The 27,074-nt window shown below is 39.9% G+C and overlaps 4 protein-coding genes across 5 annotated transcripts; all 4 read right to left on the minus strand.

Annotated features, from left to right (window-relative positions):
- Positions 1-983: 983 nt before the first annotated feature.
- On the minus strand, positions 984-6,394 carry grk7a (G protein-coupled receptor kinase 7a). The gene is made up of 4 exons (XM_026374955.1): positions 5,798-6,394; positions 4,017-4,472; positions 1,475-1,755; positions 984-1,323 (listed from the first exon to the last, which is right to left on the minus strand). The coding sequence occupies exons 1-4, from the start codon at positions 6,392-6,394 to the stop codon at positions 984-986; spliced, it is 1,674 nt and encodes a 557-aa protein (XP_026230740.1).
- Positions 6,395-10,795: 4,401 nt separating this feature from the next.
- fbxo36b (F-box protein 36b) lies at positions 10,796-12,742 on the minus strand. Of its 2 annotated transcripts, none has more exons than XM_026375081.1 (5): positions 12,663-12,742; positions 12,215-12,369; positions 11,787-11,895; positions 11,367-11,539; positions 10,796-11,256 (listed from the first exon to the last, which is right to left on the minus strand). In XM_026375081.1, the coding sequence occupies exons 2-5, from the start codon at positions 12,308-12,310 to the stop codon at positions 10,858-10,860; spliced, it is 777 nt and encodes a 258-aa protein (XP_026230866.1). In that variant the 5' UTR covers positions 12,311-12,369; positions 12,663-12,742; the 3' UTR covers positions 10,796-10,857. The 2 variants fall into 2 exon arrangements, with proteins under 2 accessions (XP_026230866.1, XP_026230865.1); XM_026375080.1 differs by having other exon boundaries at positions 12,215-12,382; positions 12,663-12,728.
- A 1,342-nt stretch (positions 12,743-14,084) lies between these two features.
- Positions 14,085-22,343, minus strand: agfg1b (ArfGAP with FG repeats 1b). The gene is made up of 12 exons (XM_026375183.1): positions 22,035-22,343; positions 20,018-20,111; positions 19,615-19,730; positions 18,897-19,035; positions 18,609-18,765; positions 18,354-18,461; positions 17,671-17,815; positions 17,177-17,256; positions 16,971-17,063; positions 16,604-16,762; positions 15,544-15,638; positions 14,085-15,366 (listed from the first exon to the last, which is right to left on the minus strand). Exons 1-12 carry the CDS (start codon positions 22,199-22,201, stop codon positions 15,307-15,309), a joined length of 1,413 nt encoding a protein of 470 aa, XP_026230968.1. The 5' UTR covers positions 22,202-22,343; the 3' UTR covers positions 14,085-15,306.
- A 210-nt stretch (positions 22,344-22,553) lies between these two features.
- Positions 22,554-27,058, minus strand: zgc:110269 (probable flap endonuclease 1 homolog). Its single transcript, XM_026375512.1, has 11 exons — positions 26,799-27,058; positions 26,372-26,438; positions 25,864-25,966; positions 25,530-25,584; positions 25,352-25,413; positions 25,094-25,230; positions 24,459-24,519; positions 24,203-24,334; positions 23,966-24,111; positions 23,714-23,858; positions 22,554-23,410 (listed from the first exon to the last, which is right to left on the minus strand). The coding sequence occupies exons 1-11, from the start codon at positions 26,878-26,880 to the stop codon at positions 23,354-23,356; spliced, it is 1,047 nt and encodes a 348-aa protein (XP_026231297.1). The 5' UTR covers positions 26,881-27,058; the 3' UTR covers positions 22,554-23,353.
- Positions 27,059-27,074: the final 16 nt, after the last annotated feature.

The following is a 27,074-nucleotide window of genomic DNA, read 5'->3' on the forward strand; positions in this document are numbered from 1 at the left end:
TAAATTCTCCATCAGTTAACCCTTTATGCAAACATCTATCAGCCAATAATCCCAGGACTGAACAGTCTCCATTTCCCACTAAGTTGAGCCTCGTAGCACCAACAGCAGAGGTACTCAGTGAACAGGTGTTCAGTATAGTTCATCTTTTTACATTTCAAATTACCTACTGTACATCATCCCTCTCCTCTCTCTGCATAGTAATATATAGATATATCTCTTTATATACAATAGAACACATACAATTGTGACAACTGCCTTTTATAGGTTTTATCAAATTAAAATGTTGAGTGGAAGGAGAACCACCTGGATGTAAATGACCAGCATTAACTATAAAGTCTAAGGTCACAGCATATAAAATGAAACACTACGACTACCTCTGCCACATGTTGTAAAAAGCACTTTTCATAGTAGAAACAGTGTACGATGGCATCAATAAAGGACATAAGAGGGTGCTGTAGCCCTCGTATGTCTGTAATGCTGTAACCTTTACACAGTCTACAGTCATGTGTTCATTCCAGTTTTTTTTCAGTTTAACCCTAAATACTTAATTCTACTAAGAATATTAATGTCAATAAGACTTAGACAGAGAGATTTAGACAGTTTGTCATAATGGTTTATTTCAGGCACACAGGCCTTTAACTTAACTTAACTTAACATAACACTACAATCCTTAATGAAGATGTAGTAAAAAGTACTCTAGTTATTTATGTGTAAGACTACAGCGTTAGATAATTATATCTGAATGAGAAGCCGTGAGCCTGTGAGATGATGCTCAAAATACTTCATGACATCCTCCATATTTTACTGAACGTCTTATCAGGAGCAGTCGATTTCTAAACCATCAAGATCCAGAGAAGAACGATATACTTCTCTGTCTCTCTCATAGTCATGCCTGCTTCTTTTTCAAAACTCGAGTGCATCTGTCTGAGAAAATAGACACAATTTCAATGTTATTACTGGTGTACAATATCAAAAGTGGCTATTCACAGCAATATACACGTGCCAGATTTCTTGTCGTCATCAAAACCTCCTCCACCCTCTTTCCTGTTGGGATCATTGAGCTCGTCAAACAGTCCAGTGTCAATCATCTCCTGCTGCCACTGAATGGACACAGCGCCCGTGCTAAACTCCTTGAAGTATTTCTCGTCCTTGGCATCAAACTCAATTCCCTTGACGTCTGAGAACTCTGCGATGTCGCCGGTGTCCTTGGCATAGACAACATTGGGGCTGGGCGTCCACGGAGGATCCACCAGCCCGGCCTCCAAGCGGGGGAAGTTGATGCTCTTGAACCACACGTGCTTCCTGGGATCCTCCATGTTGTTCCTAATGAAGAGGCCAAAACAAACCTGTTTGTTAGAGTTCATTAAGGTGAAGGTTTTCTCAGCTTGTCCAGTTCACACCCGGCAGACTTGTTTTCTTAACAGCATGTGATTTGCTTATAGCTCTACACATACACAGTATAAGAACCTCTTACTTGAAGCCCAGGCGGTCCTCCATTTTCTTGGTAAGGAACTGCTGGATGATGTCCTTGGTGGGAGCATCAAAGCACTTGTGCTCCCACTTGGGCTCCTCACTGATAATGCGCCTCTGCACCTCCTCTTTCTCCACCTTCTCCTTCTTGATCTCAGGGCCTTTGAAAGGTGTGTATCCAGCCACCATTTCATAAATACTGCAGCCCAGGGCCCACCAGTCCACCGATGTCCTGTAGGGAGTTTTATTCAGGAGCTCTGGAGCCATGTATGCTCCAGTACCAGCCTTTGGGAGAGAGAGACATGTCAGATGGAGTAGAAGGAAATAGGAAAGCGTTAGAGGAGCAATGAGACAGGATGAATCCAATGTAAATACTGGTTCATAAACAAATGCAGCAGAGAACAAGATAAGGTTCTTGCAGAAGAGGAACTTAACTAACCTTGAGAACCCACATAACCACCAAAATCTGAAAAGCTTACAAGGGTTTCCAAAACACTCCTGCCCACTCTCTCCCTGCTGCTCTGCATCGCCCTCATCATTTCTCCCTCCCTCTCCCTGTACGACCTCACCTGCAGCCTCGGACCAGGAGCTTAATCCTAATGCTAAGCCTACTACCTGTCAAGAGTTATGTGTCTCTACACACTGACACACACTGAGTTGTCCAGCATCTTATATAAAGGGTGGCCATTTCTGGATGGTGTAGCTGCCAAAAGAAATACGTAAGAGCCAGACGACACATAGCCATGCCACCAATGTATAATTAATGTGCACACACACGGCACACTGGCACAGAGCCCAGAGCACTTGTTAGTCCTGAAGAAACCCTGCTGCTAAAACCTTTTTCAGGTGATCCGTTGGTTAGTACAGATAAGGTGTTATATGGTATGAGAACTCCGGGTTGCCATGTCCTTTGCAGCCACTTCGATATAGTAACACCTCAAAGACCAGTATGTAGTAGGACTATTAACTGAAAGGACACTATAAACCTTCTGTACTGATTCAGGTATTGAACACATCATGACTTAACAAGTTCTAACAACTGCCACTGTTAAGGTCATTAAAATACATGGACTTTTTACTCACTGTGATCGATCTGTCATTTACTCTGATAAATGTGACACAGCTCGGCTCTTGGATAGAACTTTCTGACTGATTGGTGACACCATGATGCTGCACCTTCACTGACCACTGGCTTTCAAAACTCCTTCACCTTGATACGCATTTCACTATTACTTATAAGGCTAAATCTATCAAGATGTCCTGTACCATTTTTAACTTCTGCTTTAATAATCAGATAACTTTAATGTAACAAACTAAAAGCATGAATCTAAATGACTCCTTTCGTATGTCATGCCAGGAACAGTCCTCTATTTATTTTTCACTGGAGTTAAAGTCACATTGTTTGCAAACTAACATGTTTAAACATATTGAATTTAAGTTTTTACCTGGATCTGTCAATCCAATCAGGGACAGACTTGTGTAATGCCCACTAAGCAGATTAGGGGACCAAAGCCAGCCTTGCCTGTAGGCGGTTACCCCAGTCACTTTGGCTGGCTGAGGAGCATCAGAGTACTGGATAATGAGCTTACTGGACTTTCATAGAGCTGAGAGCTTACTCTTTGCTACTGCAAGTAAGTCCTGAAGAAACCATGTTGCAAAATTAGTTAGTGCGGTTAGGTTAGTAAGTACAGGTTTTATATAATTAAAACAATAATGGTGGTGGTCATGTCACATACTGTAATTCATTTGTTTGTAAGGACCTAGCTCATGAAGCTGGGTGCATGATTTGACAGGTGATCATCATGTTGTGTCACACTGGCATCCTTTTCTTTTACATATTGTCTAGAGATCCTCAGTTACATTCCCACAGTGCATCTAATCACTGGATATCTGTATTATTGTTTCTCATCAGAAGAAGAAGAAATACAGGCTGCAGGTTTTGTAAAGTCTGTGTTAAGACGCTGCATCAGAACTACGTCAAAATAACACCTCTACAGAAATGATTAAGTCTCTGCTAAAGGGTCACTGAAGACCACTACATTAACAAGTGCTGGACCTTCAAAGCCTGTAACATGGCTCCTGAACAAAACAGTGCTATGTAAAATGCCAGGTTATAATTTCACTGCTAAAAGATCTAATTCATTATGTAATGGATAATGGAGACCTTATTGCACAGATCTTTAAGCAATCGAGTAATCCCCATCCGGATTTGAAGTGAAAACCCAGTCTGAAGATTCACAGCCTGTGCAAGTAGTCCAAGTTTAAGTTTTAGCTCCAATAAAAGTGAAAACAGACAGACTGGAGAGAAGATGTGGTACCACCCGTTACTTTTGTTCTGTAAACCTTTAAACATCAGCTACATGACAAAGTCAGGAGAGAGAGGAAATTATTATCATTCCCTGCTGTCATCATTCAGCTTGGTGCTCCTCATGTTGGCAATATGCTAACATGGTTGAGTTTGGAAACTCTGTATTCATCTTCACAAGTGAGGTGAATTGCATTTTACCACGTTGTAATTCTTGTGTGTATGTACACACTCTACTCACCATCTGGGTGACAGTCTTCTCTGGAGGAATCTCTATGGCCAGACCCAGATCTGAAAGTCGGCACTGGCCTTGACTATCCAGCAGCACGTTCTCTGGCTTCATATCACGGTATATGATATTCATTTCATGCAGATGCAGAATGCCGGTGGCAATCTGTGCTGTGTAGTGGATGATGCGCTTCATCTCAATGCCCTTGTCTACACCCTTGCCATCGTATCCTATGTTGTAAATGTGATACTTGAGGTCTCCTCCGTTCATCAGGGTCATGACAAGGCACAGGTGAGTCTTACTGTCATAAGCATATGCCAAGTTGACCAGAAACAGGCTGTTAACCTTCTCCAGGATCTTCTTCTCCAACAGGGCCATCTTCTGACCACCCTTCTTCTTCAGTCGCTTTTTACATAACTTCTTGCAGGCATACATCTGGCCTGTGTTCTTCACCTGAACAGCACATACCTGGAAAAACACAAATAATCAGTTTAAGATAATTTGTTGTTTAATCCGTGTCCATTCAGTTCTTGGTTTTGATTAGTTAGTACAGATTTCCCACAGAAACCAGACCTCAGCAGCCCAGTACCTGTCCTCTATTTTAAAGTGTAATTGGAACGATAGATCTTAGGAAAAGGAGACCCAGCTGTGTCTTGGTACCCCATTTGACATCTATCTCACTCATATCTTTAACTACATATTCACCTAATATTCACCTAAGTATCATCCCTTTTACACAGACAAAGACTACTGTTTGTACACTGCAGGCTGGTCCAGTGTCAAAACATGACTGGGGGAACTCAAATAACTTTTATCAAGTAAAAATATTTGATTTACTATTTAACTCTCAATGACTCTAGGTGCTGCTTTAAAATAAAACTCACAACAGATTCAGCCTTCACTATGGTTAAAATCCTATTTTAGTACAAACATTACTGCTTTGTTTGAATTGTTTTAGATTTCTCAATGTTCTATGTGTCTTGTAAAACTTTTACCTCTTATGTGGCTTCCATCTTCAGGCTTGAGAGGCTTAATCACACTTGTTGCTAAAAGCCTAATTGAGTAGTGGGGCCCCTCAAGGATCAATTGTCAGACCCTGATTGTTTTATAATTCACATCAGTGACACCATCTGATAGAGTGGCCTCTATCAGCCTGAGTCACGTCAAGATAAAAATAAGCTTTAGATTTTTTTTATGCCCATACTTTTTATCATTACATACTCACTGCTCTTTTCTATTTCTGCAATCAACGCAGTGATACAGAAATGTTTTTTGAGTCTTTTTATTTACATATCTTTTTTTCCTTGCCTTTGTAGTGTCTGGATTGTCATTTTCTGGTTTAAAAGGTGACCTTGACCTTAAGACAAAGATGTATTTGCATTTTTCAGGATTTGCTCAAAAATCACTTCTTTCTGCATTATTTTATTTTGTGAAATATAAACCATGATATTCTGAAAAATGTCACATATGTCTGTATACAACATAACTTAATGGTCAAACTGACACAAGATATTTTCCTGACATTTATGTAATGTAATCTCTTGTCCTAGATTGGACCTAGTGGACCATAGCAGCATCATTACAGCTCCAAGATATGTTGAATGTTATCTTGCAATTTTAGCATAAACTATAGAAACTATTGAGGTAATGCACCTTTTCTGCACTTACAACACATCGATTAACAACAATTAGACAAAGTGGTAAAAGATAATAGTTTGCCATAATTATACATGTGCCAACAGATTTTACCAAAACTATTATAAAATAATATGCAGATGTGTTTGTATGCTTACCTCTCCAAATCCTCCTTTTCCCAAAGTTCTGAACTCATAGAAGTATTTGTCACTAATGGGCTGTCTCTCGTACTCTTTCCACTGGAGGTATTTATCAAACAATGGGCTGGCCTGGTAATCGGTGAAAGGTTTGCCTTTTAGAAATTCTCTTACACCTTCCTGGACTTTGTTTTTCATCACCTCTTCAAAGTTGGCATCTGTCACAGACTTGCATTTGTCAGCAATGTCTCCAGTAAGAAAGGACAGGAAGTTCTTGGAGTCAGCCTTGCAATATGTGTTGATGATGTTTTGGCGTGCCTTGTCTTTTGCTGCACCTTCAGCCAGGTCCCAGTCGTACAGCTCATCCAGGAAAGTAGCAGCAAGCTTAAACTCAGCAGTGTTTGACAGAAACTCACGAAAAAGCTTTTTGCCAATGGGCTGCCTTTCACAAAGCAATGTAAAGTCCTTCTCAATGGAAGCTCGTACTGCAGCACATTCCTCAGGCTTGGGAAGGGACAAGCTGCGACGACGCTTTTTCATCTCCTTGTCATCGCCACCCTGGGCTTTTAGGTAGGCCGTGTTGGCCACCAGGTTGTCCAGTGCCCCCATGTCACACATCTTGGCAGCTGTAAGTGGCTGTCCCTTCTAACTGACTGGGTTCTTCAGCGACTGCCCAAGGATAGCCTCTAAAATCAGTGTGATGGCTCTCAGAACGTGTGTGTCTGTGGGAGTAATATTTGCTCCAAAGCCAGCGTGCAAATGAGCTTCTTCACCCAGTCTACCTGCAAACCTAAGACACACTGACACACCCAGTAATTACTCATTTAGAATTAAATACCAGGGAGGGATTTTGACTTAAGTATCTTTGTGTGGACTATTCAAGGATGCTGTGCACGGAAAGGGAATCGTAAGCGGGCTCTGTCCTAAGAGGCTTTGTAGCCCTTTATATTTGTTCATGGTGTTCCACAGTCCAAACAGTAAAGTTTGGTTGGATAATTATATGTGTTAATATAGAGCATGGTAAGAAAAAATTGTGTTTGCAGCCTTAATATAATTACTGATGAAAGATTGGTTCTAAGCCATGGTTCTAAGATCTGGCACAATAACCCATCACATCATTTTCCTCTCTTTCCTCAGTAGAGCAGGTACAGAGAGTTTACTCTTAATCTGTCTGCTTCTTTTTCTGTCTTCATGCTCTTTCATTCTTATACATTACCTTGATTTATCAATGACCAAAAAGAACATTGCAACATTATTATTTTTGTCATCATAAAATCCACCTGTAATGTAAAAATGATCCATGTAATTAAAAAAAAAAAAACATTTAACACATCACTGAACAGATTAAATGCACAGATTAACAGTCATGCAGAATTGAGTTATCTAAACTCATTCATGGCATGTGGAGCTCCACATGACAGTAATGCAAGTGATTAGAAAACTTGTGCAGTGTTGAGTGGGTGCAAGACAACAATAGCTGGGTTATAATACAACAAGATTTCTGTTTCTTTATAAAAGTTGCCTAAACTTAGCATAACCAAAGAACCACAGGCCAATAATTTCCCCCCTTCTCAGTGTACACAACTTTTAAATACCGGGTAGCTATTGACTGTTAAAGCCAAGCATCAACACAGAGGATCAGATAAATCTGGCCGCCGCTGCACCTATCTAATAGTTAATTAGAAGACCTGAGGAATATCATGTGACAAAACTGAGGTTAAACCAGGGACCTCTGACATAGTACCTGATACTTAACAGTGAGAGGAGAGGAAATATTTTAGGAAACTTAGGTTTTGCGCTAGCTTTGTGATTCAGCTAAAACATAAATTTTTATATTAATCTACTGTTTAATATTACAATTCTGGTATTAGACAAATACTGTGTGTGTTATATGCATTAAGTCCTTCACAGTTGCAGCACCTCATTTAAATCAGAGGTGTTGTTAATCCATGTACATGCAATATGATCAAATTATATTTGTTGCTTAAGCCTATAACTATCTACTACACTAATGTTATTGTAGGCTAATTTAGTACAGTAAACACAGGATAATATTAGATAATCCTATCTCAAATGGTCACAAGCTGTGAGGGCTTTAACTGCAGTCAGAGAGCTCCAGACTCAGACATCTCGACGTACAAAAGGCCAGGAATATCAAATATGTTGATTGTAAGTCATGTCTTAAATGGATCATAGTCAGCAAAGCACTTAAGCCTCCTGAGTGGATGAAAAGAGCACAAAGGTTTCATCTTTTACCAGGTCAGGGAGTGCAGAGAAAGGTAAGCTGAGAGCTCACACGTCACTCTCTGGGTTTCCCATTCACTACGGCGGATCACTGCGGAGCTGTGAAACTCTTGCTGAGGGACCATCACAACGCAATGTACTCCTTCAGCAACATCCAAGGCCTTGAACAAATTCTTTAAAAAATTGAATTACTGTAAGTGACACAGTGGTGACAAGAGACATTAGTGGGGATACAGAGAAATCATACAGAGACACATTTTATTCATAAGATAAATGTCTATCTATTGGTATTGTTCTATTATTCGACTTTTGTGATTAAGATGTTTGATCTTTGAACAGCCTGCTTCTTTAACTTTGGGAGGATTAACCTGTCCTGAGTAAAGGTTAAGTTGAGCAGAGCATTCTCATCCTATCTCCCACATGGTCCACTATGTGGTCTTTACGTGGTCTGGCTGCATCCTATTATGGCCTCTCTCAAGCTTTCAGTGGATTGTAGGTATTACACCCAAGAGTAGGGAAGGAAAATAGAAAAAGGTGGAAGGACAATAAACAACGACTTTGCTAGGAATACTTACAAATGAAATATACAGCACCAGCTAAAACACAAAAGCAGTCTGATGTAGGACCCACACGGCCACTTCTTCTTTTTTCTCAATCAGCACCAAGAGAAATATGTTCATCTGTAGCTTTAAATGGGACTAGAGAGGAAATTAAACAACTAAACAAGTAGAATCCCTCTTTCTTTTTTTCCTAATACAGTATGTAAAGTTTATAGTGTAATGAGGAAATAAGTTATGATTTGTGTTGTATTTGGCAGATTCTTAAGGATTTCAGCTTTTCTTCAATTGTGCTTTTAAAAAAAAAAAACATAGAACATAACACCTTTTGTTGCAGATCATCCAAAATTTAAGTAAAAGTATTGGAACCTGTGACTGAACTACAACTAAACCTTGGATATAATCTCCTGAGATTCCAAAAAAGATAAATGAACATGAAAAAGAGAAAGCTATCATTTTGAATCCGAGAAAGGAGGAAATATCTGTCAGAGGAAAACAAAATCTGCGAAAAATAGCCAGGCCAACTATTTGGAATGGCAACTTGCACAGAACAGGTCAACCAAGGAAAAGAGCAACAGCTGAAGACAGAAGCATTGCGAGAGCTGTGTAGAAAAGCCCCAACAATCAGTGCCTCCTCATGGTAGGGGTGAAAGTATCACAATCCACCATCCAGGAAGACTTCATGAGCAGACATATAGAGACCATATCACAAGATGCTAAATCTTCAACAACTGTAAGAATTGAAAAGCAACAGAGCTATTTAAATATATTTAAATGTGGGAATTGTTCTGCTTGCACATATGATCATTACAGTAGCAGATTAAGTGCCAATAACTGTTTAGTTTAACTTTGTGAAACTACAAGACCTCAACCCTCATTTTACAAGGGACTGCAACAGCTAAGGGATGAGATTGGGTTCACATGAAAAAGGACATTGTCTACACCTGGTTGACTAAAATTAAACAGTCAACAGTGAGGGACTGGCAGGCCTGAGAGTCAGCGACTTAAGTAACTGAAGATTTGAAAGCTTGAGTGGAGCAACAGATAATGGACAATGATCTCCACTTCTCCCTCTGCAATCAGTCATCTCCCTGACAAGACTCAAGATGCCCTCTGGACACAAGCCAAAGCCAAAAAAGTCCCTTTAAGGACATACAGTGCAGGCCAGTAGCACAGGAGGCTGCTACTCACTGCTGGCTAATCTCTGTCATTATGTCAAAGTTAAGTTCTTGGTGTTCATCTCAGCTACGAAAAGCAGGTGTGAGAAACCTGTTTACATCTTTAATCAGTGCCTTTCTGTCAGTTTTCAAAATACAATTCAATTTATGAGATTCTAATTTTGCTTTCAGCTTTAAAATCTCATCAAAGACAGAGAAACTTACTTCAACTTATCATGGATGCAGATACTTACAGCATACAATCATAAAGCAAAGCAATACAAACAGAAAGGCACAAAGTAATGCTTCTGATAATGTGAGTACAAGATGAGCAGACTGAACCATTAGCAGTAGCAAATTGTGCCCCCTAGTGGACTGTATTTTCTGTGTTCAACATTTAATTCACAGAGGCAGTCTTCTAGGAATCCAGATCACATGTAATTGTAACTGATCCACTTGTCAAGTACGAATATCAGTTACAGCACTGACCTGGTGAACAAATGTGAAAATGAGAAGACGGATCAGTAAAAGGGTCAAAGTCAGACTAGTCAAATGCCACTCCACAGAATAACTGTGGATAGAAGGCTGATTGGTACCAATGATTCCCAATCTATTCATTAATTTCCCTGACCTGTGAATCTGCATATTGACTCTTTTCTTAATGAACTGTTCCAGCTTAACTACGAAACACCTGTCAAATGCAACACAAGCAGTAACCCTACAAGTATTTCCTCATTACAATATGTACTGTGCATACTGTATTAGTTACATGTTGCCTTACAATTAAAGTATAATACTGACTACAATGCAATATAATTTTTTATAATAATAAACATTTTATTTTATTTTATTTTTTACATAACATTCAGATATTCGATAAACAACTCATTTTAAAGTGAGCCCTGTCCATGAATACAACATACAGTACTTCATATTCAAGGGATGTATGTGTCATACATGTCAATATAACAGTAAGACTGAAACACTGACTTGCACTGCAGCATTTGATAAAAGGTTTAACTCAGTGTCTTGTTTGGCTCTCTCAGTGAAGTGTCTTAACATCAGACACTTCACTGCTCTGTATCAACGTTTCCAATATACAGTTCTTTAACAGGTCCAATAGTTAGTCAGGCACAGGCAGAATAGAATCAGAACTAGCCTCTGGTTCAGGGTTATGGTCAGGATCAAGATCACAGCAAGAGCTGGTGTCAAAGTCCGTACTGGTGTCAGCGCCAAGGCTTAGCTCAGAGATAATGCCAGTGTGAGAATCCTCCTCAGAGCCAGATGTCCCTAGGCTTTCATCAAGAGATTCCTCTGACTTTGTTTCTGAGTGAGAGACATGTCCTTCCTGTTGCCCCTCAGTCTTCTGCTTCCTGCGGCTGATCAGCTTCTGCAGCTGTAGCTTGCTGGTGAAGAAGATGCTGCGCCAGCCCACCTCAAGTGCCAGTGAAGCCACCTCAGACGAAACTGTGTTGCAGCGCTGCCGCACTGCCTGCTCCCAGAACTCCTCTGACCCACATAGCTTAGGAACAAAACATAAGACATAAGCAAAACGTAAGAACTGATGTTTTTTATATCAGGATACAGTAGCATATAATTTTAACAACATCTTAGTGTATATCTAGAACTCACCTGCCTGAACCTGCGTGATGTTCGTGCAAGCTGACCCACATCCTCTAGCTCTAGATAATTTATTATCCGCAGAAGTAAGGAGTCAGAGAGATGCTCCAGATAATCATAACAGCCTTGGCACAAAGCCTTGGTGTATTGCAAGATTTGACAGCCGAAAACCATACTGACATCTCCTGGGAAGAAACCCATTAGTTTAGCTTTCATTCATATTTAAGTACTTTGTTTGTCCTCACATACAATATCCACAAGACTAGAAATCAATTCTCAGACCTACAGTAATACACCTGATGAACTGTAAAACATGATTCCATGTCTGTACAGGACTTAATGAAAAACCAAACCAAGGAACAGCTCACACCACCGACAGTTCATAGCTCTTTTAAGCACACTGGAAGACTGATGTGCTTAGTAAGTACTTACTCTGCAGTTCTGGGTCATCCAAGAAGTCCTGGTGAGACTCCTTCAGCTCCCCGGGTTTGGAGTTCCTGTCAACAATTCTAGGAGATATCTTCCACCATCTCCATATTACCTAATAATAATCATATAAATATGTCAAATTAATGAACACACGTAATGTTAGTTGTTCAGTTATCTTCAGATCGTGATGCAGTACCAGCATAAAGTAATTAACATTTGCCCAAGTACTGTTTCAGATTACTTATCGTTACCGACTGTTATTTTTAGCATTTGGTAGAGTTTGCTAGTTTAAGCTAGCTTAGCTAACGGTAGCAAGTAGCATTTAGCTGAGATATATTACTACCTATAAACACCTTGCTAATCAGATAAGTACGAGTTTGTAGTTTTTAGCCAGCGTAAGCGCAGTTCTTATTAAAGGGATGAATACTTACATCTGACTTGGTGACAGATAAACTATAGAAATGATTGTTTGGCGGAGGACCCCGTCCAGAGATTTCAAACAACGGATCTGTCAAAAGGGACGCCATGTCCAAGTTGGTGCGTCGTCATGGAAACCGTTTCCCGGTAAGAGAAGTGGACCTGGTGACTGGAAAGAGGCTCTGAAGTAATAAATAATAAATAATAAGGAATAAAGGAATAAAATGAATATACAGATAAATCTGCGATATATAGAGCTGATACAGTGCGATAGAAGAGGCTCCAGCTTCAAGAGGTTTACTCATTTGATGCCAGGGTTACACCTGGTACCTCCAGAGCATCTCATGACTTTCAGGTTATACTGTACAATGCTCTCTAGGCCACAGTGTGCAAAAAGGTTTTAAACTCTGTTTTATGTGTATGTATTTACACGAAGACAAAATGTTAACCATTCTAACTTACACATGTTTTGTTTGCAGATCATCCTGTGAATCTCTGGAGCTCACTTGCCTGAAGCTGCTCTTGTTCACCCAGGCTGACCCACATCCTCTGGTTGTTACAAGACTAGAATTTTATTTTTAATATAGAGCAATATACATTAATTATTATAGTATGCATACTACAATAATACACAGATACAGTGCTAAATTCCTTGCTCTGCATTGTTCTTCCAAGAAGTCCTGGTGAGACTACTTCAGCTGGAGTTCCTCTAAAACAGTAAAGGATTTATTTCACTATCTATACATCATCTTTCATGTTATTCACAAACAATTTTATCCATTTTACAATTAAAATTAATCAGATCAGATTATTTTAAAGGAATTATGTACATTTTTGCATAGAGGCCTATAATTGATAATTGTCAGTCCTCTGCATCAGTCTCCTGGTATGGCTTCTATGGCTCTCAGTATAATAGTATATAATACTATATTTATAATAATATACAATAAGACTAATTGATTAAGACAAAACCCTTTTGCAATTGTGTTGCACAGCTGAGAACCATTGTACTAATGGTGCAAACAAGGGAGCATGGCATTATTTAGGTTAGTTTAGTATCTGAACATCAACAGTTTTTTTAGTTTGTTTACAGGTTTCCAATAGGCACCAATATCCAGAAATTAGAGACCTGTCAGTCCATCCTTTAAAGAAGGTCACTCAATGCTAGAAATTGTGAGAAAACTTAAAATACCTTCTCATGCTGTTGACTACTCCCATCAGAGAGCAGCACAAACTCACTCTAACAGGGACAGAGGACAGAGACAAAAGGAGTGGGAGGTCCTGATGCGCAACTGTGCAAGAAGACAAATATCTGCCAAAGACGACTCACAGGTCCTCCACTGGCAGCTGCACTAAATAGTGCACGTCAAACACCAGTGTCAGCATCAACAGTGAGGAGGAGACGTCAGGATGCTGAACTTCATGGCAGAATTGCCAAAGAAAAAGCCGTATCTCAGAATCAATAAAAACAAGAGATTGAAATGGAAAACAGCACAGACATCAGACACTGGAAGAAGGTGTTGTCTAAAGATGAGTCAGCGTTAAATGTCTTTGGAACAAACAGAAGAACACTTGTGAGACGCAGAACAAATGAAAAAATGCTAGAACAGTGCTTAATACCTTTGGTCAAGCATGGTATAGGCAGCGTGATGCTCTGGGGGTTCTTTGAAAGTGGTAAAATAGGAGATTTGTACAGAGTAGAGGGGAAGATTTTGCAACACCATAGCACACACTGTGGGCAAATTTTTAAAGGATCCCAAACTTTTGAGCGGTAGTGCTTGTTGTGCTTGTTTTGATTAGTCTTACTTACAAGTGGTTTTCTATTTCTTATTATTTCTACACAAATAAACATAAGACTATAACAACAGTTACACAAACTCAAAATAGTAGTTAAAAATCTTAATTTATTTATACATATATTTATATATGTACACATTCTTATCTATTCTTGTAAAGACAAGACACATTGAATTGTCAAATTCATTGTTAGTCACTGATGGCACAATTGAGGCCCTAGTTCTCCAGAGTCATGGGCTGAACCAGTAATATAATAAACCCTAAAATAATATGTGCCTTATTTTAAAGCAAACTGAAGGGAGCTCAGTGGATCTCTTCAGCATGTTCTGCACCGACAGATATCAAGTGGTGGTGATTACAAAACATTTGTATATATTTTGTGTTCAAATGTTGTAAATGTGTTGTACATACCTTCTGGCAGAGTCTAGTAAAGCTGTAATATTGATAAAATATAATGACTATCTAAAAGTAGCTCCTTTGACATTTTCAACCATCAGGAGAGAGGTTAATGACACAACAAATAAGTAAGGTAGCATTTGTGCTCTTGCAGATCTGCCTGTACATTTACCAGGCAGGCTTAGATAGCTCAAGTCTTTGTTGGCCTCATAGTGATATCTCTCATACTTGAGGTGCCCTTTCTCATTCTCACAGTTTCACCCATTTAGTGAATATTTAAAATATTCCATAGTCCAGGATCAATGTCGAGCTCTACTCAGCTGCATGGGATGTTACAGTAATTTTTAAAAACGTTTAACTCCTAGGAATAACACTCTGGATCTGCACGTTAATAAAGGACATTTTGCACCTTAGTGCCAATATAGTAGCAACTATGCTAAAATAACAAACAGAAATCCCTTTTGCAAATGAAAAACCTGCATTGTATGGATCTGGATGGAACCCTGTTAATAATCTTTAAATGTATATGCCCTTACTGACCTAGATAGTTTGTAGTGGTTGTTCTGCACAAGGTGTGTGTATACTCACCCTTATTACATCAGTCCTTGTTATATATAACATATACTTAATTGTGATTACAAATGATGATATGCACAGAGCTTACAGTCATAAACAAAAAATAAAAAGCATATATAATGTATTGTATATAGTCCAAGCAGTATATTTTCCCCTTATAACAGTCCCTTAGTCTTCAGTATAGTCCTTTGTCGTCCTTCATAGTGTTGTAAACTTTTTTATGAAAAAAAGCAAGTCTTTTTTTTTAAGAAATGTACTGCCACTAATTGTGTGACTGAACAGGTGCCTTGAATATGTGCTGCATGCTGCCCTCTGGTGACGAGGACCTGGAGTTGTGCTACAGGAAGGGGTTGGTGGATGAACCCCCTGAAGGGAATGACCCCGCTGGGGCACCCGCCTGAAATGAGAGTCAGCATTAGGATTTAAGACACTAAAACAAAGACACTGCTGCTATGACACAAGTAAACTGCATGCTAGAAATACGGCAGCATTGTTCTCGAGGAAATCAGTCAGTTTTCAATTCCTTCAGCTGATAAAACTTTATCAGGGAAAACAGAAGACGGTGCATGCTCACCATGAATGGGTTATTGGACATGCCAGGGCCAGCCATGGGCTGCCCAAAGGGCGTCATGGAGGGCTTGTTCTGACCATAGACTGGGAATGCAGGGCCTAAGGATTATAGAGGGAAAGGGATTCACAACAGGTTGAGTCTGCTCTCTCCAGCAGTGAAGTAATGATATACAGCTCTGGAAAAAAATAATAGACCACTACAATTTGTTCATAAAATAGCTTCCTTAAGAGAATGGCCTTCATTTCTTACACCAGCACATCTAATTCTGCTCCGTGAGGTACTGATTAGGTGATCACCTGAATCCTGTTTGATTTTTTGCAGACGTTGTATACAGTTACCCAACAGCAATGTGAAAAACGTGGAGGAGAGCATGTCAAAATGTATGAATGCAGATGCAAAATGTGATGCAAAAGGGTTATTCAATCAAATACTGATTCAGACCGTTCTTGAAAACATTATCAGCACTAGATTTCTTTGAAATTTCTTAGTATAGGAGTTTTCTTTGGATTATTCAAATTCTCCAAACGCTGTCATTTTTGTTATTTCCTTTAAATATATGTTCTATTTTGCAGTGGTCCCTTATTTTCTTTCAGAACTGTGTCAGCTTGTCAGAGAGCCAAACATAAACAGCTATTTTACAATAATTTAAATTATGAGAGGCCATTTTTAATATTGTTAAGGGACTAGGACTGAATAAAGGGGAACAAAAATAACAAGAGAGCCAAGCCCCAGTGTGTAGATTGCATTCAGGTGTGAACAGAGTCTTAAGACTGATGTCACCTTTGTTTGCCATTTTATTTTTAGTCCACAGCTTTGTACAGAGCACAACCCTAGAGCTTTGTACCCTAAATGCAACCTTTTATTACTGTGCAGTAGCTGCAACTGATAGGTCACGCTTTCAATTTGCCGAAATCAGACTTAAACTCAGTTCCAGAGGGCCATCGTGTAGATTAAAAACACCAAATTTATGCCAGAAGAAAAAATGCAGATGACCTAAATCATTGACAGGTACTGCACAGGCAGACACGGGTTAGAGAGCAGAGGGATGTGGGAGGCCACTAACCATTAGACTGAGGGTGGTAGGCCCCAGGCTGAGTGTAAGGGATGGGAGCCTGGCCAGGGAATTGCTGCTGGAAGTTTCCGCTGAAACTGGTCGGGAGGCAGTAGGAAGACGCATTCCCAAAGCCGGCGGGCATGCTCATAGAGCCTGTACCAAATGAGGCTATGAGACACACACAGCATGTGTGTACGGTGAATACACTCACACCCGCAACACACACAAGGATGAGTAAATTCTAGATACTTAATTTGAAAGAAAAAAACTAAAACACGACACAGCTACTTGGCAATGTAACTAGGTTACATCAAACTAACGCACGCCTAAGTAAAAATGCGCCTTATCAAATACACAACTTTAAATGGACACACACCTGCAGCTGGAGCTCTGCCATTGGTCTGGAAGGGGTTGGTGGCCATCTCCGGAGCAACAGCTGCAGCAACAAAGGGATTTGTGGATGGGACAGCTAAATGAAATACGGGAATAAGTAACAAGTTAAGTCCTTAAACTACAAATGAGAATGTGAACACATTTTCATTCTGTATGCGTTCACACTGTAGTAATAAACACAATTACCACCTCCAAAGCCTGGTTGCATGCTGGGTAATACAGGGGGATTCTGAGCTGGCGATGAACCAAGCACTGGTCCGAATAGGTTCCTTTAAAGAAAAAGCCGACAATAAATGTTTTTACATCCACTAAACACACACAGTATACACAAGTGGCAATAAGTAGCCCTTGTAAGTGATTCCCTGACACTGTTGACATTTTCCATTTTCTTTTAAACAAGCAGTTCAGCTGTAAAAGGGGTTCTTATAAACCTTGAGTGGAAAATGATAACTCGATTTCAAGGTGTTTGTTGGGATTTAAATGCCCATCCTGTCTAAGCAAAATGATAGACTACACCATTTCACCATGCAAGAAACACTATTCAACAACACAGACTGCACACTTAATCAAATTCGTGTAGTATTCATTCAGTGTTTCCAGGTGTGCCGAGGCACCTCGTAGGCAATTAACCATTTCAGGGGAACATTTATTAGCGGTGGATTACCATGTCAGCTGTCTCTCACCCTTGCACATTGCTGCCCGTGGAGGCAGAAGAGCTGAGCTCGTTGTCTAACTCAGCTAGAGCAGCATAGCGATCCTCTGTGCAGGTCCCTGTCTGGGATGGGGTGGGCACGGCACTGGACATTGATGGGATTGGCACACCTCCCCCTTTGAACAATCAAAAACATTTTTTTCCTTTTCAAAGATTAAGTACCACACACATATCATACAAAAGACAAAGAAATAATGTTGTTATATGTAACATGTGTAATGTGTTTCAGGAAAAAGCTTGGCACTTGAAACATATACACAATGTGAGCTTTAGAGTTAAATGACCACTGGGCGTCTCCGTTAACAGCATTTCTGATGTTTTTGTTATGTTTTCTTTTTTTTTTTTCAAATGAATTTAAACTGAAAGAATTTTCCCCTAATACGGCAAAGGCATTAGCATGTCCTAAGTGCTCAACATAGAGTAAAAACATGATAAAATATTATCCTAGAAAAACTTCTATCAAGTTATCTGTTGCTTAGAAACAGCAGTAGTGATCTCCAGCACATTGTCTGAGAATCTGTATAGTATGCTGGATACATTGCTGGATACAGAGCTTGCCCAGTGGTCACTGTGGGTAAGAACTGTACAAGAAAAATAGATGAGGGTGAGTGTGTGTGAAAAGGGTGGAGGTGGACAATGGCTGGGAAGGGGTACCTGATAAAAAGGACTTTGAAGGGGGTGACGTGCTCTGATGGGATGGAATTGCAGTGTTTCCAAATGCCTCAAAATTGGCAAAGTTGGTATGTGATTTACCCTGAGTTGCTGCAGCCATAAACAAGGAACAATTAACACAAACAATGGAAGGGTAATGTATGGGGTGATAACAAACCAAAGAACACACACTACTAAATATAAGAAGTGATCTGTTTTAGTAGGAAGTACTGGAGCTTAAAGAGAAAGGCATCTTACCTGACTGGCTTGGAAAATGTGCAAAGTTGGCAAAGTTGGTGGTGCTGGCAGTTTGAGTGGGTGGAGCAGCAAAGATATCTCCTCCCAGATCTGAGAGTAAGTCAAACTTTTTCTCCTGAGCAGCACTGTGAGCCTGGGAACGACCTAGCCCTGGAGACTAGGCAGTAGGAGGAGAAGAAGAAAAAAACAAAAAGAGGTTTCCGAACTTGTCTTGACAAAGGTGATATTTAAAGAGAGAACACTGAACCTCACACTCAACAACACTCAAATGACTAAACGCAAATTTACCTGGCGCAATGGGGTCTTGTTGAGCTGCAAGGTTTTGAGGGGTTGGACTTCTGGAGTACTGCCAGTGCTGCTGGCTGAGGAGCCAGAAACAGAGGCCTGCACACTTGCTACTGCCCTTGCCTGGTCTGGAGGAACATACCTACACATTCAGGAAAGAGCATCAACACAAATGTACAGACACATCAAGGTCTAACACATGAAATATTTGTAAAATGATCTTAATGTAACACTATGTAAACATAACATAACAAGTATCTTTGTTTAGTGTCACAAAAGAATACATTTTATTAATATGCATATTATTACTATGATTTAGCTCATAATGTTTAAATCTGATCAAACTGGACCTTCCTTCATGCATGCTTGTGAAAATGGTGCTTTCCTTCCAACACTGTGGTAAAAGAAGTAAGTGATACGTGGATATAAAAAGGTCCCAGACAATGAAGAGCATGCTATCAAACTGAAACATATGGTTAACCAAGTCCATAACTGCAAATTGTTTTTTTGGCAGAGATAACACTCTCAACACTGTTATTCTTTGCATCAGAGTTGGTTAGCAATACTGAATAACCTGCAGAACTTCTGACAGATTTTTTTTTTTTGCACAAAATTTAGTATCTTTCCAAAAAGTGTTAAACATTTGGTTTGATCCTCTTGTGATTTTTTGATAAGTGCTCATGCAAAACGTATCACATGAGTAAACAAAACAAAATGTTACCATCTTTTCTTTTCGTATTTTTCCTGAAGGAACTCTTTTACTTTCTGTGGTTCCCGGAAATCTGGAACAACTGATGTCCTGTCGTCATAGAGGCCCAACCAGATGTGTTTACATACCTATGGGAAGGGGGCATAGGAATGAGAAGAGTGGGAGGTATGCAAAGGATTGGGGTGGGGGTGGTGGCAAAGCCAGGACAGAGGTGAGAAAAAGTAAAGGGAACGGGGGGAGGGGTTGAGCCAGAAACGGGAGAAAAAAAGTAGGGAGAGGAGAATGCCAGTAAAGTTGACTGAGCAATGTGCGGAAAATGCCAAGATCCCAGGAGAGAATCAAAGACAGACAGCCACGACTCCAAAAAATAATGTTTAACAATGTGGAGCCTTGTGTTGTGAAGTATGCAGAATACCTCATTGCTGTGTTTCTGTAGGAACTCAATTTCCTGCTGCGTGAATGTGGTCATGGAGATGGACTTCACTCTGTGTGGGGGATTCAGTCCTCGTCTGTGGGTGGAGGAGGTATATGTTAGCTAAAGAACAAAAGAAGCTGGTTGCAACCTGATGCTAATTCGTGTGATGAGCAAACAAAACCCCACCACGGATGCACGGTTACATCTTCATCTCAGAATCAACACGTGCACGAGCGATTTATGTTTGGAATCTGGCAACAGAGTGTAAATAGAAATGTTTGAAATCCCTAATATCAAAACCACTGTCCTCCTCTTACTAAAAGGGCTTCAACAAAGTTAAACATTACTGTTAGGTAAGATTTATTGCAGGGATGTTGTGTTGACAATGGACTGAATTAGTTTTTGGTACAATATCTAACAAACTGAGTGTGTTTGGCAATGATTCACCTCAAAAATATGTCAATGTTGAAACAAACTCCAGTAAATTAACCATGACTTAGTATACATCGAAACACAAAATAAAAAGTATTTGCCATGTTTACGGCAACACACTAATATTACATAGTACAGCCACTTGTTTTAAGAAGTCACATTATGGGCCAATTTTAAATCATCTGTGTATTTTTAAACTGTGACAGGTTACAGTGGACGACATTTTCTTATGTCTGGAATTTAAACAGCAACTTTTCTAAGTATAAACTGCATCATGAAGATAAATGTGTGACAAGGTTGCTGAAAGTATCAATCAGAGGAAGGTCACAAAAGTCAGGTTTATAAGGATAAGGATTTAAAACTCTGTATAGCACACAAACCATCCTTAAGTCATCAAAACACGTGTGATTAATGGCCTATCATATCTAGTTTATAAATAAGTAAATATGGTAAGTTCACAAATTAAGAATAGTATATAGTTGTAAAACAGCCATGAGCATAAACTCTTACAAAAAAGAATGTCTGAGAAGCACATTAGTGAAGGAACTACAGGTTTGGACGACACAATGCAGTCAGCAACTCTTGCTTTAGCAGTTATTGCTTCAGTGTGAATTGTTTTTTACATTTTATGAATGGATTTGATTTAACATTGACATTTATTAGTTACTCGGTCAAATTAAAAAAAGGAAAGAAACTTCAACAATATACACATTTTTACACTCTTAGCAATAGCCGTGCATTAAAAGATGCTTATTCCTCATATTTCCTTTTGATCTTGACTTGATAACACTGGTTAGCAGGTCACATGCGGCTACAGGGACATGGGCTCCATAAAGAAAAAGCCATGAAATCCCTACTTGACAGAAATTTCATTTCATAAATTCCTGACAGCAAGATAAGCAAAAAAAGTTGACTATGTGAGCATCAAGGAGGGTGTGGGCAGTGATGATGTTGCATAAATCAGGTCCATTGCCTAAATTCTGGTTAGAATTTCCTAACAGGAAAGAAGAAGAGGTTTCATCAGACAGCAGCCAGTGGACGACCTACTGCCCCACTTCGTCTTTCAGATACTTCCCAAGTAGAGAGACCCACCCTGGCCCTGTTTATCTGGAGGTGTGTGTGTGTGTGTGTGTGTGTGTGTGTGCCGGGTCGAGGACTCCAGCTGGACTTCAGCTGGACTTGTGATCTGTGATAGACTGTTTTCAAAACAGTCACATATTTCACCGTTACGTATCTGAACCTGATGTTGGGCGTGCTAACCTTGCCCACACAGACAGCAAATCACCATACCTATCCCTCCCTCCTCCCCGGACTAATTTATGTATAATACCACTTCTTATCACACTGGAGTAGTTTATACTGTGAACTACACTGCCCAGCCCGACCCCACGGCCTTGGGCTGAACCGAGGGCAGCGTCAACGATACCTGTCCCGACTTGAACGCTACGTTACGTTAGCAAACGAGCTAACGGTGCCGACAAGTCAGCGGAGGTCCGCACGTATCCATGGCCGACAGCTGTGCCTTGTCATCGCCTGGTGAACACTGTAAACTATAACGATCATACTTTTACCCAGAGACACTCACAAGATCCCGGAGCAGGTGGTGCAGACGAAGGAGCCCACTGTCATGTTGACATAGGTCGGGCCGCGCTGGTCGCAGTCGAAGCATTTCCTATTCGCGGGCAGGCTAGTCATTTCCCGGAGCATCTTCAGATGAGTCTCCTCTTGCTTTCTTTTCGCGCTCGTCGCCATGGCCGAAAACAGCGGGCTGGTATCGCGGGCAAACAAGTTTTGGTGAAGGGACCCGGGGCAGGGTGGGCGTCTTCGGGGCAGACTTGCCGCGTACGACGGGGGTGACCAGCAGCCACCTTGCTGAGAGGTCTGGCGGAGACTGGGCGACTGACACGTCGCTTCTTCTACACAGAAAAGGTGAGAAACACAATAGGTCCACAACGCAGCGGCGCCACCTGTTGGCCTGGAAGGACGCCTCATGTCTTGATCACTGGCTTTGGAAATTATGTAGAAAAACTACGGGTGCTATGAAAACACAATGTATTTGCACAGTTTGCTGTGTTTGACTCAACAACAACATGACAAAACCAAATAAACGTATACGTTATTTTAATGTAGAAACATACAGTACAGCATGATCTGTTTTGCAAGTCTTGTCTTTTGAAAATAAAATATTTCTTATATCTTCTGCACATGACATCGCCCAGTGCATGTTTTAAAATTCAAGTCTCTGGTCCCTGCCTTGGCACTCTTCACATAACAGGTGCTCATTGAATATCTAGTGATGAGACATCCCGTCTCCAGTTTTGGCTTAGGGAACGGCCTTCCTGACAGTGATCACACTGTTCTCTTTCATAGCCATCCACTGCCTGCTCGGCTGTTCTTCATGGCTTTGCAGGAAACTGCTGGACAAACCCAAGAGCTGCTCAGTGAACTGCATTGTTGCGCACGCTGCTGTTCAGACAACATCAGATTATTGTATTGTCAGTGTGGGTTGTGCTAGTGTGCAGAGACAAGAGCTGAAGTCAGTGTCTTGTAAGATGGTGACTTGGGTTCTTCTAAAGTGGGAGGAAAATAAAAAGGCACTAGGAAAAGCGTGGTCCTCAACAAAAACCATATCTGTTAGTGCTTCTAAAATCATTGAATGTAAATCATAAAAAAACATAAATATATTTAGTGGCATTCATGTCAATCTTCAGTTAGGGAATTACATATTTATGCCGAGATAATTACTGAAAATTATATCATGAAACAAGTTGAAGATCATGATCACAGTGTCTGTCAACACCTTTTTTCATGTTTTCTGAGATAGCCAGACAGGCAAACAAGGTTCAACACAACTTCTTTCCAACTCTGATGGAAAGAAGCAACAAGTGGCAGGAGATGACAGGATTATTTTGACTTTGGTCTCTTTCTGTTGCTGCTTGAAGACCCTACAGCCTCCGTGGGCTAGAGGAACAAAGAATCAAAAAGAACAATTTAGACACAACAATTCACCAGATTTGGAAAGACAAAAGATTACCATCAGTAGTGATTTTTGTTTCACAAGACAAAAGGTTTCTCTTTATGAATGTATATGAAAGGTTGCTTTATGAATGTCTGAAGTAGAAGAAACATTCATTCTAACATTTCAAAATGTTCACATTAATGTCACCATTTTAGCTTTTCATCCAATTATTCATCCCCAATCTGAATTTAATGAGCTTTAATGATGCACTAAATTAAAATATTTGTGTAGATGATCGTGTTCACCTGCACTCTCTTTCTGGTAACTCTGAAGAAGTCTCCTATGCGAGTTTGCCTGCTACACCCCGCTGCCCTTTCCTTTACACGCTCCTCCCGCAAACTTTCCCGCTTCTGACGGAACCTCTCCATTCGAAGACGGACTCTGTTCTCCCTAAAAAAATATATAAATAAGCAGCATGAATCGGTCCATAATCGTCTCTGAAAGAGACACAGAAGTATGCGATATGGAAGCATAACTAAGCTTTGATGAGTACATACTTGATGCCTCTGTCATGACAGAGGAACTTTACCAAGGCGTTTTCATCTGGCTCAGACCAGATGAGTTTAGGAGCCGGGGTTTGTGGTGCGTCCAAGAATATCTTCCGTGCTTCTATGTACTTCCAGTTTTCTGGCACAGGATGGGTCTGCAGGACAGGAGATAGTTTCTTTTCAGATCTGGAAAGCAATGTACAGAAAAAAAAACAACAAAGAACAGTAGTGGCTGTGATCTTGTACCTTTCTGTTGATATGCAAAACCACATTCTCGATATTATGGTGCTCCTGGATCAGTTTTAGAGCTTTCTTAGGACCCAAACCTTTTATCTTTTCACAGTAGTCACAGCCCAACAAAATACAGAGGTCAACAAACTGGTGGAAGAAAATTACAAAAGAAAAAAAGAAAGTAAAAAAAACATTTGTAAGAAAGATTTCTACAAAGGGATATTACTAATTATGATGTTTTCAATAATCATAATCAATGTTCAAGCCTTACCTCTTCATGACTTATGCCCAGTTTAGTCAACAGCTTGGATAAAGAATATTCAATTACTTCACTGTGATGAAGAAGAAGAGAATTGATCAACATTAGTTTGGTTTTAAAGACCTCCCAGCCCCCCCCCTTCACACTGCTTTGCCTCAAAACATTAATGCTTCCGAAGTTTTTGTCCAGTAGGTTACAGCTGTGACCTGCTAGATAAAATAAGAAGCACCTACTTTCTTCTTTTCTTTTGAGAGTTACTGTGTCTTAAAATATTTCTCTCAGCTCAGTGTCCTGCCCTTCATTTCTGAAAGAGTGACTAAATACATCAATATCACTGCTGGCAAATAACTTAGGTTTAACTCATGTCAAAAGCATAGAGGACACTAGTTTAATGTCCATTAACATAGGTTATCAATTCAAGGTTGTTCTCTCAAGTCTTAAATATCAGAGGTTCTAAAAATCACTTTAATGCTCCAACCTTAGAAAACTGTATAAAATGCTCCATGATTTCTATAATAATATAATATATTGCTATAACATTTTAACCTTGACAACACATCTGAGGATGCTGTTCTCTATGATAAGTGAATTACAATAAGAAAACCCTAGTATGTTTTTTCAGAGACAGACAACTGCGCACTTCCCACCTGCTCTTCTTGGCATTCAGCTGACGAATAAGAATACAACCTCCAAACGGCAGTGTGTCCATGTCCTCTGATGCCACCGCATCCACGGTCCCCTCTCTCACAAGCCAGGCGCACAGTGCCTCAGCATCCCCTGGAGCCTGAAGCACAAGACAGAGAAAGAGTAGGAGATAAAAATTAAAATGGAGTCAGCAAGGTAAGGAGAGAGCAAGAGGAAAATGAAGGAATGCATCTATAATCTATAATAAGTATTTCACAAACCTGGATGACAGGTACACCCAAGAGCTTCAGGAGTTGGTGACAATCTTGAGTCTGTGAAGACGCTGCGTGAAACACAGAAAAAAAAACAACATATAAGTATTCTTCAGGGCATATCTTGGGAGGATAAGGAGTTTTAAACATAATAAAACCTCTACTTTTTGATGAAAAGTTGGTGTACCTGTGCCTGTACGGTTGGTGGAGTTCCAATTAGCTGCCTCAGCTCGTTTCTCAAGCTGTAGGAAAAGCAGAGTCTCCAATCAGTATGGGTCACAGAAATCTGTATCACACTGCAGGTCTCTACTGCCTCCATCATCACAATATCCCAATTTCACTTCACATCATTATTTGAGATATTTTCTTCCGTCTCAGTATGTAAGGACAACAGTTCTATCACCACACAAGGGAAAGATTAAGACTTGTATCTCATTCTCCCACCCTGACTGTCAGATGTATCAAGTGGATGCGTAACAATAAGGCCACATCACAATAAACAGACTCAAAGTGTCACTTACAACAGCTAACTTTTCCACAGGAGGCTTCCCGTCAAACACAAAGACTGGTTTTATGTCATGCTCCAGGAATGTGAGAGTGCGGAAGAAGAGACCTGTCAGAGGACTAAAGAAAAGAAAACACACAGGACAGATATACTAGTACAGTGGCTTCAGGAAATATTCATAGCCCTGCACTTTTTGTGCATATTACTGTATTGTAGATTACATTTTATGTAAATTAGTATTCCATAAATTTATAATCATAAATCTGGAACCCATTTAGACAAAATTGGTTATTTAAAAAATAATAAAATGTTTTATTTAGAGGTTTTTTTTTAGTTCTGTCCAGTCTCTGTGTCCCCCCATATCATGATGCTGCCACCACTATCACGTATATTGCTACACATACTATAACTATACATTTTGTATATATATTTAACTATAATGTATACTGAAAAATAAAAATAGATATAGTCCAATACACCACCACCACAGAGTAGAACAAAAAGAAAAAGGGTCATCAGGGAACCTTAGTTGAGGTGTCGCTGCACGGAACTGGTTCACAACAATCGAGGTATCCAGTGCGATTACTTTTCCTGTTGAATGCAACACAGCACCATAGAAAACAGTACAACTTCCATGTAGTCCTAAATAATTACTTTCAATTCAGTACAATATCTGAATACAGCATGAAGGTTACACGGGTTGAACATTCACTTATCTGTAACAAGTCAGAGAAAATTATTAACGTGTAAGTACAGGTTCGTTAAATACAAATAATGATAATGAACTTCAATGACTGTAAGTTCTCTGATGATTAATATCAGAGCTAGCGCAGCTAGTAGCCATGTATGCTAACGTTAGCTATTAACGTCAGTAATAATTACTGTTTCACATAACAAATGACGAATCGTCCCAATAAAACAAACAAATTGCTGCATGATCACGATCATTACCTGAGTAGTCACTGATTTCTTTTTGAGAAATAGCATCCGGAGCATCTGAGCGGATCAAATCTGCCAATTTCTTGATCCCCATCGCTCGACTTTCTGTTTTCTACTTCTGGTAGAAGACTACAAAGACGACAAGCTTCAGGCTTTCCCTTTTAAACTGTATGTGTGTCGACGGTCTCGTATTGTAAAAACTATTGTACTGGATTTTTCATTAACCACGTCTCCACAAAACATGTCCAGTTTCAAAGCACTGGGACACCATCTTCCTGATGTTGCACA

This window comes from Anabas testudineus, chromosome 17 (genome assembly GCF_900324465.2).
Source record: "Anabas testudineus chromosome 17, fAnaTes1.2, whole genome shotgun sequence".
Taxonomy (NCBI): Eukaryota; Metazoa; Chordata; class Actinopteri; order Anabantiformes; family Anabantidae; genus Anabas; species Anabas testudineus.